We start from the raw sequence: 13421 nt of genomic DNA on the forward strand, positions 1-13421 counted from the left end.
ATCTAATGATATTGTTGGAGGTTGAGGGCCAATAAACTCTGGAGTAGCTATTTGTTTTTCGGGTACAGTGGTTATGGTGTTTTGATAAGTAGTGCACCTCTTCCTACCTTGGGTAAAAACTAAAAGCCCCTGACTTTTTGTCTTAGGTTCAGTCAGGCAGTCAGAATAATTCAGAAGTTGAAGACTGACACCCTCCGTGCGTAGCACCATCTTATATATCTTTGTATTCCCACCCGCAGAGTCTGGTTTTTACTGTAGTAGGTGTTCATTAAGTGAAGAGCCCACAGTGATGACTTTCACTTGTTTTTACCTTATAACACTTTTCTAATAAAGCCTGGAAGTGTTACTAGTTTATATATATATATATATAGTTCATATATTTAGGTTCATAAAAATCCCTTTGCTTACCACTGAGCTGGCATAGCACGTTCTGTATTATTATTTAAGCACATCTCTGAGATATTGCAGGTTTGGTTCCAGACAACTGCAGTAAAGCAAATTACAATTTTTTTGTTTTGTTTCCCAGTGCATATAAAAGTTACATTTACACTGTACTGCAGTCTTTTTGTTTTTTTGTTTTTGAGACGGAGTCTCGCTCTGTCGCCCAGGCTGAAGTGCAGTGGTGTAATCTCAGCTCACAGCAACCTCCGCCTCCTGGGTTCAAGTGATTCTTCTGCCTCAGCCTCCCAAGTAGCTGGGACTACAGGCATGCACCACCGTACCTTGGTAATTTTTTGTATTTTTAGTAGAGGCGGGATTTCACCATGTTTGTCAGGCTAGGCTCGAACTCCTGACCTTGTGATCCACTGGCCTCGGCCTCCCAAAGTGCTGGGATTACAGGCGTGAGCCATCAAGCCCAGCTCCAAAATGTGTTTCTTAAGTGGTAAAACAAGAAGATAACTCCTTGATCCATGGGCTACAGAATAGATGCTGTATTAGCAGACATGAAAATAACTTTAATCTCCTAGTATATGTCCACTAGAGCTCTTGCATGACTAGGTGCATTGTCAAAGAGCAGTCCTACTTAGAAAGGAATCTTTTTTTTTTCTGAGCAGTAGATCTCACCAATGGGCTTTAAAATACTCATTAAACCATGATGTAAACAGCTGTGTTGTCATCTAACAAGAGAATCTCCTACCCTTTGAAGCTTTGAAACCAAGCTTCTCCTCTCTAGCTGTGAAAGTCCTAGATGGCATCTTCTTCCAGTATAAGGCTGTTTAATCTACATTGATAATTTGTTGTTTAGTGTAGCCACCTTCATCAATGATTTTAGCTAGATCTTGTGGATGACTTCCCGCAGCTTCTGCATCAGCACTTGTTGCACTTTTATGTTGTGGAGATGGCTTCTTTCCTTAAACCTTATAAACCAATCTTGACTAGCTTCAGACTTTTCTTCTGCACCTTCCTCACCTCTCTCAGCCTTCATACAATTGAAGAGAAGTTAGAACTTTGCTCTGGATTAGACTTTGGCCTAAGGAAACTTTGTGTCTTGTTTGATCTTTCATCCAGACTATTAAAATTTTCTATCAGCAGCCAGGTGGGGTGGCTCACACCTGTAATCCCAGCACTTTGGGAGGCCAAAGCGAGCGGATCATGAGGTCAGGAGTTTGAGATCAGCCTGACTAACATAGTGAAACCCCATCTCTACTAAAAATACAAAATTTAGCCGGGTGTGGTGGTGTGCGCCTGTAATCCCAGCTACTCAGGAAGCTGAGGCAGGAGAATCACTTGAACCCGGGAGGTGGAGGTTGTGGTGAGCTGAGATCGTGCCACTGCACTCCAGCCTGGGCGACAGTGCAAGACTCCATCTCAACAACAAAAAAATGTTTTCTGTCAGCAATAAGGCAGTTTTACTTTTTTGTCATTCCTGTATTCACTGGAGAGTAGCACTTGTAATTTCTGTCAGTAACTTTTCCTTGGCATTCACAACTTGGTTAACTGATTGGCACAAGGAGCATAGCTTTCAGACTATCATAGCTTTCAAAATGCGTTTTTCACTGAGCTTAATCTTTTCTAGCTTTTGATTTAAAGTGAGAGACATGTGACTCTTACTTGAACATTTAGAGGCCATTAAGGGTTCTTAATTGGCCTAATTTAAGTATTGTTGTGTCTCAAGGAATAGGGAGACCTGAGGAGAGGGAGAGAGATGGGTAATGACCAGTTGGTGGAGCATTCAGAACATACACATTAACCAACTATGTTCACCGTCTTATATGGGCTCAGTCTGTGGTGCCCCAAAACAATTACAATAGTAACATCAGCAATCACTAATCACAAGTCCCCATAACAGATATACTAATAATGAAAAAGTTTGAAATACTGTGAGAATTACTAAAATGTGACACAGAGACATGAAGTGAGAGCTTATGCTGTTGGAAAAATGTTGCTTATAGATTTGTTCAACTCAGGGTTGCCGCAACCCTTCAATTTGTAAAAAACTCTGTATCTGTGAAGTGTAATAAAGCAAAACACAATAAAACAAGGTATGCCTTTGTATTTGTTTTATTTCATTTTATTTTTTTAGACAGGGACTTGCTCCGTCTCCCAGGCCAGAATGCAGTGGTGTAATCATAGCTCACCACAGCCTCGACCTTCTGGGCCCAAGCAATACTTCCACTCTAGCCTCCTGAGTAGCTGGGACTACAGGCATATGCCACCATGCCTGGCGAATTTGTTTGTTTGTTTTTGTTTTTGTTTTTTTTGAGACAGAGTCCTGCTCTGTTGCCCGGGCTGGAGTGCAGTGGCACAATCTTGGCAAGCTCCACCTCCCGAGTTCACGCCGTTCTCCTGCCTCAGCCTCCCGAGTAGCTAGGACTACAGGTGCCCACCCCCATGTCCGGCTAATTTTTTGTATTTTTAGTAGAGATGGTGTTTCACCGTGTTAGCCAGGATGGTCTCGATCTCCTGACCTCGTGATCCGCCCGCCTCGGCCTCCCAAAGTGCTGGGATTACAGGTGTGAGCCACCACGCCCGGCTAATTTTTTTTTTTAAGCAGAGACGAGGTGTTGCTATGTTACCTAGGCTGGTCTCAAGTTCCTGAGCTCAACCAGTCCTCCTACCTTGGCCTCCCAAAGTAATGGAATTACAGGTGTGAGCCACAGTGCCTGGCTGAGTATGACAGCTAAAAGTTTCTTTTTGGGGTGCTGAAAACATTCTAGAATTGATCATGTTGATGATTGCACAACTCTCAGTATACTAAAAACCATTGAATTGTGTACTTTAAATCGACAAATCTTGTGGTATGTGAATTACATCTCAATAAAGCTGTTACAAGCTAAAAAGCAACACATGGCTTGTGGCTACCATATTGGACAGTGTAGGTCTAACAAGATATTAAGCAAGTAGAATTTGTCCTTGGGCTCAAGTGTCTAGTATAGTTAAAATAAAATTTGCACTGACGGGATAACATGAACAATTTGCCCTTCCTTAAAGATTAAATGCCATATTTTGTCAATTAGATGCATATTTTTCATGTTTACCATGTCTGAAATCAGTATTTTGTAGGTTTTCTTCTTTTGCTCCCTTGGCGGGACGTAATACAGATAGCTATATGAGAATCGGTCATGACAGTCATGGTGGTGCACTCCTGTAGTCATAGCTGCTCAAAAGGCAGAGGTGGAGGATCAATTGAGCCCGGGAGTTTGAGGCTACAGTGAGTTATGATTGTGCCAGTTCACTCCAGTCTGGGTGACAGAGTGAGAGCCCATCTCTTAAGAAAAAAAAAAATCATAGAAATGAGTAGTATCAGTGGTGTATTCTACTTTATGGAGAGGTATCCAAATTCTGTGAAATACTGAAGTCTCCAGTTTTACACTTGATTTAAAAATACCCATGAATGTGATTATTAATTAAATATTCATTCTTCCCCATTGTCTCTTCAAATGTCTCCTTCCTTTCATTTTTCTCTCAATCCTAAATACTGAAAAATGGGGAATTTCAATGTAATATCAGTGGAGCCCAGTTGAGCAGTTGGAACTGAGGCAAAGAACTGAGGTGTCTATATTAGAAGGGAAAGTAAGGAGGGTAAGATTAGCAACTTATGGTTTACTAAGTAGACTATAGGCCTTATGTGAAGGTCTGCTTATCAGTTTTAATGTTTTGTTTATAGGGGAAAATTTCCAACCAGCCGTCTTATGAATACAGTTACCTTGTTGAATGTCATGGATATTCATTCACCTTGTAAAGAGCAGAAAAAATAAAAAGAATGTCACAGATAGTAGGTCCTAATAATAATTAACAAATATGTTGATTTTCTAGGACGTGGTATTTATTCCAACATGCTAGGATTCCTTGGTGGTGTCTCCTGGGCAATGCTAGTTGCAAGAACTTGCCAATTGTATCCAAATGCAGCAGCATCTACTTTAGTTCATAAGTTCTTTTTAGTTTTTTCCAAGTGGTAAGTATTTATATGTGTACTTTGACTATTTACTAACTTCTACCTGTATGTAAGTTTGTTTGGGCATTAAGAACTATACATAGACCTTTTCTGTTGTTTTACATTCCTTTGTAAAGGTAAAAGTGTAAAACATCAAATTTGAGGCACTTGTCACCTTCTTCAGGGATTTATAAATGTGGACCCTTAACTCGGGAGAGCAGTTAAAATAAGTTTGGCTTTGCAAATTACTAGTTATGTAGAGGTTGTTTAAGCTTTCCTCATTTGTAAAACAGAGATGATAATCACATTGATCTATTAGTATTTTCAGTAAATGTTAGCTGTTGCTGTTACTGAATTATCAGAATTAAATCCATGAAAGCAAATAAGAAGGAAGTGAAAGATTCAGGTGCAAATTAGTTACAGTTAATGGAAAGTAATGTTTGCCCTTTCAGAGAACACTGCATTAAAATGAGCAGCCTTTCCTTTGTATACCTTCTTACCTTCTTCCTTAGCCCATTTCTTCTTCTTTATTTTTTTTTTAATTGAGACAGGGTCTTACTCTGTTGCCCAGGCTAGAGTGCTTGCATCTCAGCTCACTGCAGCCTCCGCCTCCTGGGCTCAAGTGATCCTCCCACCTCAGCCTCGTGAGAAGCTGGGACTATAAGCATGCGCCGGTAGGCATGGCTAATTTTTGTATTTTTAGTAGAGACAGGGTTTCTCCATGATGCCCAGGGTGGTCTCGAACTCCTGAGCTCAAGTGATCTGCCTGCCTCAGCTTCCCACAGTGCTGGGATTGCAGGTGTGAGCCACCACGCTCGGCCTTTTTTTCCCCCTTAATACCAAATACCCAGAACATTCGCTCTAGAAGGTTAGAACAATCTAATAATTATAAGGTTCCATGTAGTACCTGAAGTGAGATCATGTGTAAGTTAATTTGCCTTATTCATGTCAGGGAATGGCCAAATCCTGTGCTGCTGAAGCAACCAGAAGAAAGCAATTTGAATTTGCCTGTCTGGGATCCTCGGGTATGTGATTTATTATGGAGTTTCTGTAAACCTTTTAAGGAAAAGGACATTTCTCTAAATTACAATCTAGTTAAAGATAGTTCCTCTTGTCTCTGTTCTTCCTTCTGTATGACTATTGTCCTCTTGCTCCTTCTGCTGTGGTTTTTGTTTTGTTTTTTGTTTTTTGTGCAGATGATTTGGATCACTGATGTTGATCCAAATGTTATGTCATTAAAAATCACCCATGTAAGATGAGTGGGTGTCTCAAGGGCAGTGTCATAATCCATTGTGGAAAAACTGTCTCAAAAATAATTGGTTACTTGGCTGGACGCAATGATTCACGCCTGTAATCCCAGCACTTTGGGAGGCCTAGGCGGGTGGTTCACCTGAGGTCAGGAGTTCGAGACCAGCCTGGCCAACGTGGTGAAACCCCCTCTCTACTGAAAATACAAAATATTAGCCAGGCATGGTGGTGCACACCTGTAGTCCCAACTACTCTGGAGGCTGAGGCACGAGAATCGCCTGAACCCCAGAGGCAGAGGTTGCAGTGAGCCGAGATTGTGCCACTGCACTCCAGCCTGGGTGAGTTGAGACTTCGTCTCAGAAAAAAAAGTAATTGGTTACTAATAATAAAGTACTAAAGTATAATGAAAGATTTACTTTGAGATACAATTTAAAGCAGATTCATTGTTCCAAGATAGCATAATTCTCACATATCTTGCATTTTAATTGCTTTTAGAGTGAGTGCTCATTCCTCTAGGTAACCAAGGGGAAGTCATCCATTGAGTGGGTGGTGAAAAAAGATTGAGAATCATGATACCAAATAATGCTTTTTGTAGTTATAATACTGTATTTCCTTGGTTATAAGAGATCATTGTTTATAAGATGCACATCAATTTAACAGCTTTTCTGAGGAAAAATATACTTCTGCAGTATTTCCTTTGACTTTGACTATGAGACATATCCAACTTCAAAAATAAATGTAGTTGGGGAGGGAAAATGTACTTCTTAAACTTGAGGAAATGTAGTATTTAATTTATATTTCATATTCTTCAGACTTTTGGGGAAATGAAATGAGGACAACTGAAATCAGTTATTCTGCTTCTAATTTCACAGGTAAATCCATCAGATAGGTATCATCTCATGCCCATAATCACCCCTGCCTACCCACAACAGAATTCTACGTATAATGTGTCCACATCAACTCGAACAGTAATGGTAGAAGAATTTAAACAAGGTAAACATGTGGCCCTGTTGCCCTTTACATATTCCCACAAGTTCTTGGTTGACAGTTTTTATTCTCTGTTACAGCTATGGATTGACAGTTAGAGTTATACCTATTTTTTCTAAAAACTCTTTCAAGTATGGTTATTGTGGTTTTTAGTAATGAGTTTTCAAAAGTATATGATAATATTAAGGCTGAAAATGGAGCCAGCCCAGTCTGGTTGAACCTAATTTTTTGTGTTCTAAGAAACAACATAATACATGTTTATATTTTGTTACTCAAGAATTTGGTGGGCTGGGCGTGGTGGCTCACGCCTGTAATCCCAGCGCTTTGGGAGGCCAAGGCAAGCAGAACACCCGAGGTCAGGAGTTTAAGACCAGCCTAGCCAACATGGTGAAACCCTGTCTCTACTAAAAATAAGAAAATTAGCTGGACATGGTGGTGGGCATCTTTAATTCCAGCTACTTAGGAGGCTGAGGCAGGAAAATCGCTTGAACCCAGGAGGTAGAGGTTGCAGTGAGCCAAGATAGAGCCACCACACTCCAGCCTGGGTGACAGAGTGAGACTCTGTCTCAAAAAAAGAAAAAATAATAATGATAATTTGGTGTGGTGGAGTTTGAGATTTTGCAGTAGTAGAGTGATTTAAGAGCTGGTCCCTTTTCAAAATCCTTCTTTTTTTTTTTTTTTAATTTAGGTCTTGCAGTCACAGATGAAATTCTCCAAGGAAAATCAGATTGGTCCAAACTACTTGAGCCACCGAATTTCTTTCAAAAGTATAGGTATGTGAAATTTTGTATTTTATATGTATGTGATTTTTTTTTTTTAAAGAAGAATGTTAAACATAGTTAATATCTGGTAGGTGACAGCTTTTTTATTTCTTAAGCAAGAGAGAATAGATGAACAAAAATCCTAAGAGATAAGAGTGTTTCTTTATTCTAGTAGTATCTAATCCAGTATTAGTGACTTTTTAAAGTGAATTGTTTTTTACTTGTAGGACCTAGAATTAATTTTGTGAAAATCAGAGCATATTTAATTTTCATAAACTGTGTGCCTTTATTAGCTCATTTTTTCAGTGAGAGGGAGGGAGAAAAGGGGATGATTAAAAAGCAGGCCGTAACAATTTTTCTGGCTTTTTTTTCTGATTGTTGCTGAAAATTCTTCAGACATTATATAGTATTGACTGCCAGCGCATCAACGGAGGAAAACCATCTAGAGTGGTAAGACTTCTATTTCAAGTTTTCTACCTACTGTGTGGTGATAGTAACTTATTTATATGGTGCTTTACCATTTATAAAGTACTTTCTTGCTTGATTTTCAAAATTATTATATATTTTTTTTTTTCTGAGACAGAGTCTCTGTTGTCTAGGCTGGAGTGCAGAGTCGCGATCTCAGTTTCGCCATGTTAGTCAGGCTGGTCTCAAGCTGCTGACGTCAGGTGATCTGCCCACCTCAACCTCCCAAAGTGCTGGGATTATAGGCCTGAGCCACCTCTCCCGGCCTTTTTTTTTCTTTTTTTCTTTTTTTTTTTTTGAGAAGGAGTCTCCCTCTGTCACCCAGACTGGAGTGTAGTGGCATAATCTCGGCTCACTGCAACCTCCGCCTCCTGGGTTCAAGTGATTCTCCTGCTTTAGCCTCCTGAGTAGCTGGGACTGCAGGTGTGCACTACCATACCCTGTGCCTAATTTTGTATTTTTAGTAGAGACAGGGTTTCACCGTGTTGGCCAGGCTGGTCTCGAACTCCTGACCTCAAGTGATCTGTAAAATTATTATGTCTTACTGGTGATTGTTGTGCATGACCATGGAGCTTCAGTGTTTAAAATATGCCATCAAATTAATGTTTCAGAATCAGGAGGGACATGAGCAAAAGATACATGTATAGATTTTGCTGCTTGTTGCTTCTCGGAGTCAGATTTAAGCAAAATTTTGAGCTAGTTTGGATGATTCTGATAGCACCATCTAAGTTTTTCTTTTCTTTTTCTTTTCTTTTTCTTTTTTTTTGAGACAGAGTCTCACTGTGTCACTCGGTGGAATGCAGTGGCGTGATCTCGGCTCACTGCAGCCTCTACCTCCTGGGTTCAAGCAATGCTCTGCCTCAGCCTCCAGAGTAGCTGGGATTACAAGCACCCACCACCATGCCTGGCTATTTTTAGTAGAGATGGGGTTTCACCATCTTGGGCAGGCTGGTCTTGAACTTCTGACCTCGTGATCCACCCATCTCAGCCTCCTAAAGTGCTGGGATTACAGGCGTGAGCCACCACGCCCGGCCTAAGTTTTTCATTTTTGCCATCATGTTTACCTCCCACAAAACTCAATAGAAAAGACATCTTGTATATTGTTTTAATTTAGGAGATAATGGCTTAAATCTTTCAGAGTAAGCTTCTGTCAACAGGTAGGAGATATTTGTGGTCAAGAAGTACTGTGTTCTTTCTAGTGCATCTAAATTTATCCCTTCTATCTCCTGTATATTCACATCCTTGGCTCTATCAGACGGAAGCTATTAGACCACCAGAGATGGTTGTACTTTCCTTGGGTCTGACTTCTGGAAAAGCAAAACAGCAATACTATTTTATTTTTGCTTCAAGAGTTTAATCCTTATTTCATTGATAATTAAAGGGACTCTGAAAATAATCCTGACACTGAAGCAGTATTTTGTTTGTATAGATCAGGAGAGAGAAAATAGGGTCTAGGCCAAATTCTGTCTGCCACCTATGTTTATAAAGTTTTATTGGAACACAGCCATGTTTCTTCATTTACATATTATTTATGGTTGCTTCTGTGCTTGACAGCAAAGTCGAATAGGTGTAACAAAGACTGTATGGCCCAGAAACCCTAAAATTTACTATTTGGCCCTTTACAGAAAAAGTTTGCCAACCTGTCGTTCAGATGACACTGGAATAACACAGATTTTTGTAGATTTACTGTTAAAGCACACACAATTATAATGTACAAGCTCTTGCTGATGTTTTTAAAAAAACTTAAAATGTTCTTCTAATTATTCTAATTCATAAGTCATTAATAAGTAAGTTGCCATTGGTCACATTTCTTAAGTGAAATAGAAATGAAATTGCAGAAATCTGATGAAACTTACTGTATTTTGATAGTATCTGATACAAATTTAGTGAATTCTTTTTTTTCTTTGAGATGGAGTCTTGCTCTGTCGCCCAGACTGGAGTGCAGTGGCGCGATCTCAGCTCGCTGCAAGCTCCGCCTCCCAGGTTCATGCTATTCTCCTGCCTCAGCCTCCCGAGTAGCTGGGACTACAGGTGCCCGCCACCTTGCCCGGCTAATTTTTTGTATTTCTAGTAGAGACAGGGTTTCACTGTGTTAGCCAGGATGGTCTCAATCTCCTGACCTCGTGATCCGCCTGCCTCGGCCTCCCAAAGTGCTGGGATTACAGGCGTTGGCCACCACACCCAGCCTGTGAATTCTTTTTTAAATGCAAAGTCTAGCTGATTGTTTCACATATTATGTGCCAATATTAGTTTCATTGTTTAAACTTATCTTAGCCTTAGGATTTATTTATTTATTTTTTAAGAGATGAGTCTTAGTGTCACCCAGTCTGGAGTATAGTGGCGTGATCATACTGCAGCCTCAAAGTCCTGGGTTCAAGCAATGCCTCCTGCCTCAGCTCCCCAGGTAGCTGGGGCCTGCAGGCCCATGCCACCATGCCTGGCTGATTTTTTTTTTTTTTTTTTTTTAATCTTATATCTCGAACTCCTGGCTTCATGTGATCCTCCTGCCTCAGCTTCCCAAAGTGCTGGGATTAACAAGCATGGGCCTAGCCCAGCCTTAGGTTTGAGACATAAGATTTGAAGGTAGAAAAAGATTCAGGACTAGATTAACCAGTAGTTTTTGTTCATGCCCTAAGCCATGACTGTTTTATAGTCTTAACTAAAGCAAGGTATTTTAGATTCAGGAATGCATTAAATAGTTATTCTATTTTTTAAAAAAAGAACACACAGAAATCTACTAACTTGTCATTTACTACAATGGCATTTTAAATGGGATTCCTAGTATATTGGGCTGAAATTTTTAAATGAACATGTAAAGATTCATAGCTAATATGCTGTTTGGTTTACTTGAGTGTAGCTTTCATATTTAAAGTTGACATAAAATAAATTGTATTTACAATGGCATTTAAAATGGGGTTCCTAATATATTGAGCTGAAATTTTTATTTTATTTATTTATTTATTTATTTAGAGATGGAACCCAGGCTGGAGTGCAGTGGGGTGATCTTAGCTCACTGCAACTTCCACCTCCCAGCTTCAAGCAATTCTGCCTCAGCCTCCGGAGTAGCTGGGAATGTAGGTGTGCACCACCATACTCAGCTAATTTTTTTTTATTTTTTTATTTTTAGTAAACACAGGGTTTTACCATGTTGGCCAGGCTGGTCTCGAACTCCTGACCTCAGGTGATCCACCTACCTCAGCCTTCCAAAGTGCTGGGATTACAAGCATGAGCCACTGCACCTGGCCTGATTTTTTTTTTTTTCTTTTTTATTTTTTTGAGATGGAGTCTTGCTCTGTTGCCCCAGCTGGAGTGTAATGGCATGATCTTAGCTCACTGCAACCTCCACCTCCCAGGTTCAAGTGATTCTCCTGCCTCAACCTCCCAAGTAGCTGAGATTACAGGCACCCACCACCACGGCCCAGCTAATTTTTTTGTATTTTTGGTAGAGACAGGGTTTTGCCATGTTGGCCAAAACTGGTCTTGAACTCCTGACCTCAGGCGATCCGCCTGCTCTTGCCTCCCAAAGTGCTGGGATTACAGATGTGAGCCACAGCACCCAGCCTGAAATTTTTTAATGAACATGTAAAGCTTCATAGTTAATATACTGTTTGGTTTACTTGAGTGTAACTTTCAAATTTAAAGTGGATGTAAGATAAATTGTGTTGTTTATTTTAGGGTTGGATTAGTAGAATCTAAAATCCGTGTACTTGTTGGAAACTTGGAACGGAATGAATTTATTACTCTTGCCCATGTGAATCCCCAGTCATTCCCAGGGAATAAGGAACATCATAAAGAGTAAGTTAATTATTTTTTAATACTGTATTTCTTAAATAATGTTATTTGGCATATGCATCATTTCAGAGTAATTATGAGATTTTTGTTTAACAGGCATTGATGGGAGTATGACACATTATATATTTGAGTTTGAGTGTCTAGGCATTAAAAATAAGTACGCAACTACTTTGGTAGCCCACAAACCCCAGCAAAACACCATCACAATATTTGGAGCATCTTTAAGAATATATTTAGTAAGTCATTTTCATAGCCACTTAATCCTTCTTAGAACAACAGGGGGATAACTTACCAGTTCTGGATGTCACTTTTAAGAATCTGGCCAGACCACTGAAATCTGTATTTGTGAGATAGAGACATAGAGACCAAGTTTTAATTATGAAATAGCATCTGTAAAATTGTAAAATAATAATAATAATTAATGGAAATTCTTAAATTTTACTTTATAGCAACAATTACGTATCAATGTGGTTCCTTGGGATAATTTTTCGGAGAGTAGAAAATGCAGAAAGTGTCAACATAGACTTGACATATGATATACAGTCATTTACTGATACAGGTAAGACTTCATCATCATAGAGCTGTGATTCTCAAACCTGGCTGTTACTCAGTGTCATCTGCCTACGATCTGGCTGGCTGTACTTATTAAAGTTCCACAATTGATTAAGTGAACATGGCATATCCATATTGCTGTTAAAACAGGAAAGGAGCCGGGTGCGGGGCTCACGCCTGTAATCCCAGCACTTTGGGAGGCGGAGGTGGGCAGATTACCTGAGGTCAGGAGTTCGAGACCAGCCTGGCTAATATGGTGAAACCTTGTCTCTACTAAAAATACAAAGTTAGTGGGGTGTGGTGGTGGTTGCCAGCTGCTTGGGAGGCTGAGGCAGGAAAATTGCGTGAACCTGGGAGGAGGAGATTGCAGTGAGCTGAGGTCGCCCCACTGCACTCCAGCCTGGCCCACAGAGTGAGACTGTCTCCAAACAAAGAAAAAAAAAAGCATTATGAAGCAATTTCCAAGGTATATTAAGTGGGGGGTACAATTACAGAACACTGTGTACACTGTGCTATTTACATAAAAAGACAAGATAAATACACATTTGCTTACAAATGCATAGAATATCTCTGGAAGGATACTTAGTTTAAAAACAAGGGCAAGACTGGTTGCTTCTAGGTCAGGGTGCAGGATAAGGAGACATCACTGAATACTCTTCAATGCTTTGAGTTTTGTAGCATGTGAATGTTACCTGTTTTATTTTATTTTATGAAATAAAATAAAAATCAACCCATAAAAATCAAGTCTTTATTTTTTGAGACAGAGTCTCTCACTCTGTCACCCAGGCCGGACTGCAGTGGTGTGATCTTAGCTCACTGCAACCTCCGCCTCTGGGGTTCAAGTGATTCTCATGCCCCAGCCTCCCAAGTAGCTGGACTTACGGGTACGTGCCACCAGGCCTGGCTAATTTTGTATTTTTAGTAGAGACAGAGTTTCACCATGTTGGCCAGGCTGGTCTCGAATACCTGACCTCAACTGATCCACCTGCCTCAGCCTCCCAAAAGTGCTGGGATTACAGGCGTGAGCCACCTTGCCTGGCTGAATGTTACCTGTTTTAAAACACAAAGAAAGGAAAGCTCTTTGTATGTACAACCAGGGTTTGTGATCACAGTAATAAAGATGACTTGATTTTTGCCAGGCGCGGTGGCTCACAAGCGCCTGTAATCCTAATACTTTGGGAGACTGGGATTGGTGAATCTCTTGAACTCAAGAGTTCGAGACCAACCTGGGCAACATGGTG

At 40.2% G+C, this 13421-nt stretch overlaps 1 protein-coding gene across 3 annotated transcripts in view; it reads left to right on the forward strand.

Moving 5' to 3' along the window:
* Positions 1-13421, forward strand: part of PAPOLG (poly(A) polymerase gamma) — a 41497-nt gene that overhangs the window by 18695 nt on the left and 9381 nt on the right. For all 3 annotated transcript variants that reach the window (XR_004443948.1, XM_033239130.1, XM_033239131.1), the window contains exons 9-15: positions 4258-4396; positions 5328-5400; positions 6496-6616; positions 7299-7383; positions 7768-7821; positions 11512-11631; positions 12078-12187. Coding sequence is in view for 2 of the 3 variants with exons in the window: in XM_033239130.1 (XP_033095021.1) it covers positions 4258-4396; positions 5328-5400; positions 6496-6616; positions 7299-7383; positions 7768-7821; positions 11512-11631; positions 12078-12187 (702 nt within the window). In the remaining variant the exon portion in view is untranslated. The remainder of the gene's footprint in view (positions 1-4257; positions 4397-5327; positions 5401-6495; positions 6617-7298; positions 7384-7767; positions 7822-11511; positions 11632-12077; positions 12188-13421) is intronic.

This window comes from Trachypithecus francoisi, unplaced genomic scaffold (assembly GCF_009764315.1).
Source record: "Trachypithecus francoisi isolate TF-2019V2 unplaced genomic scaffold, Tfra_2.0 Lachesis_group17, whole genome shotgun sequence".
Lineage (NCBI taxonomy): Eukaryota > Metazoa > Chordata > Mammalia > Primates > Cercopithecidae > Trachypithecus > Trachypithecus francoisi.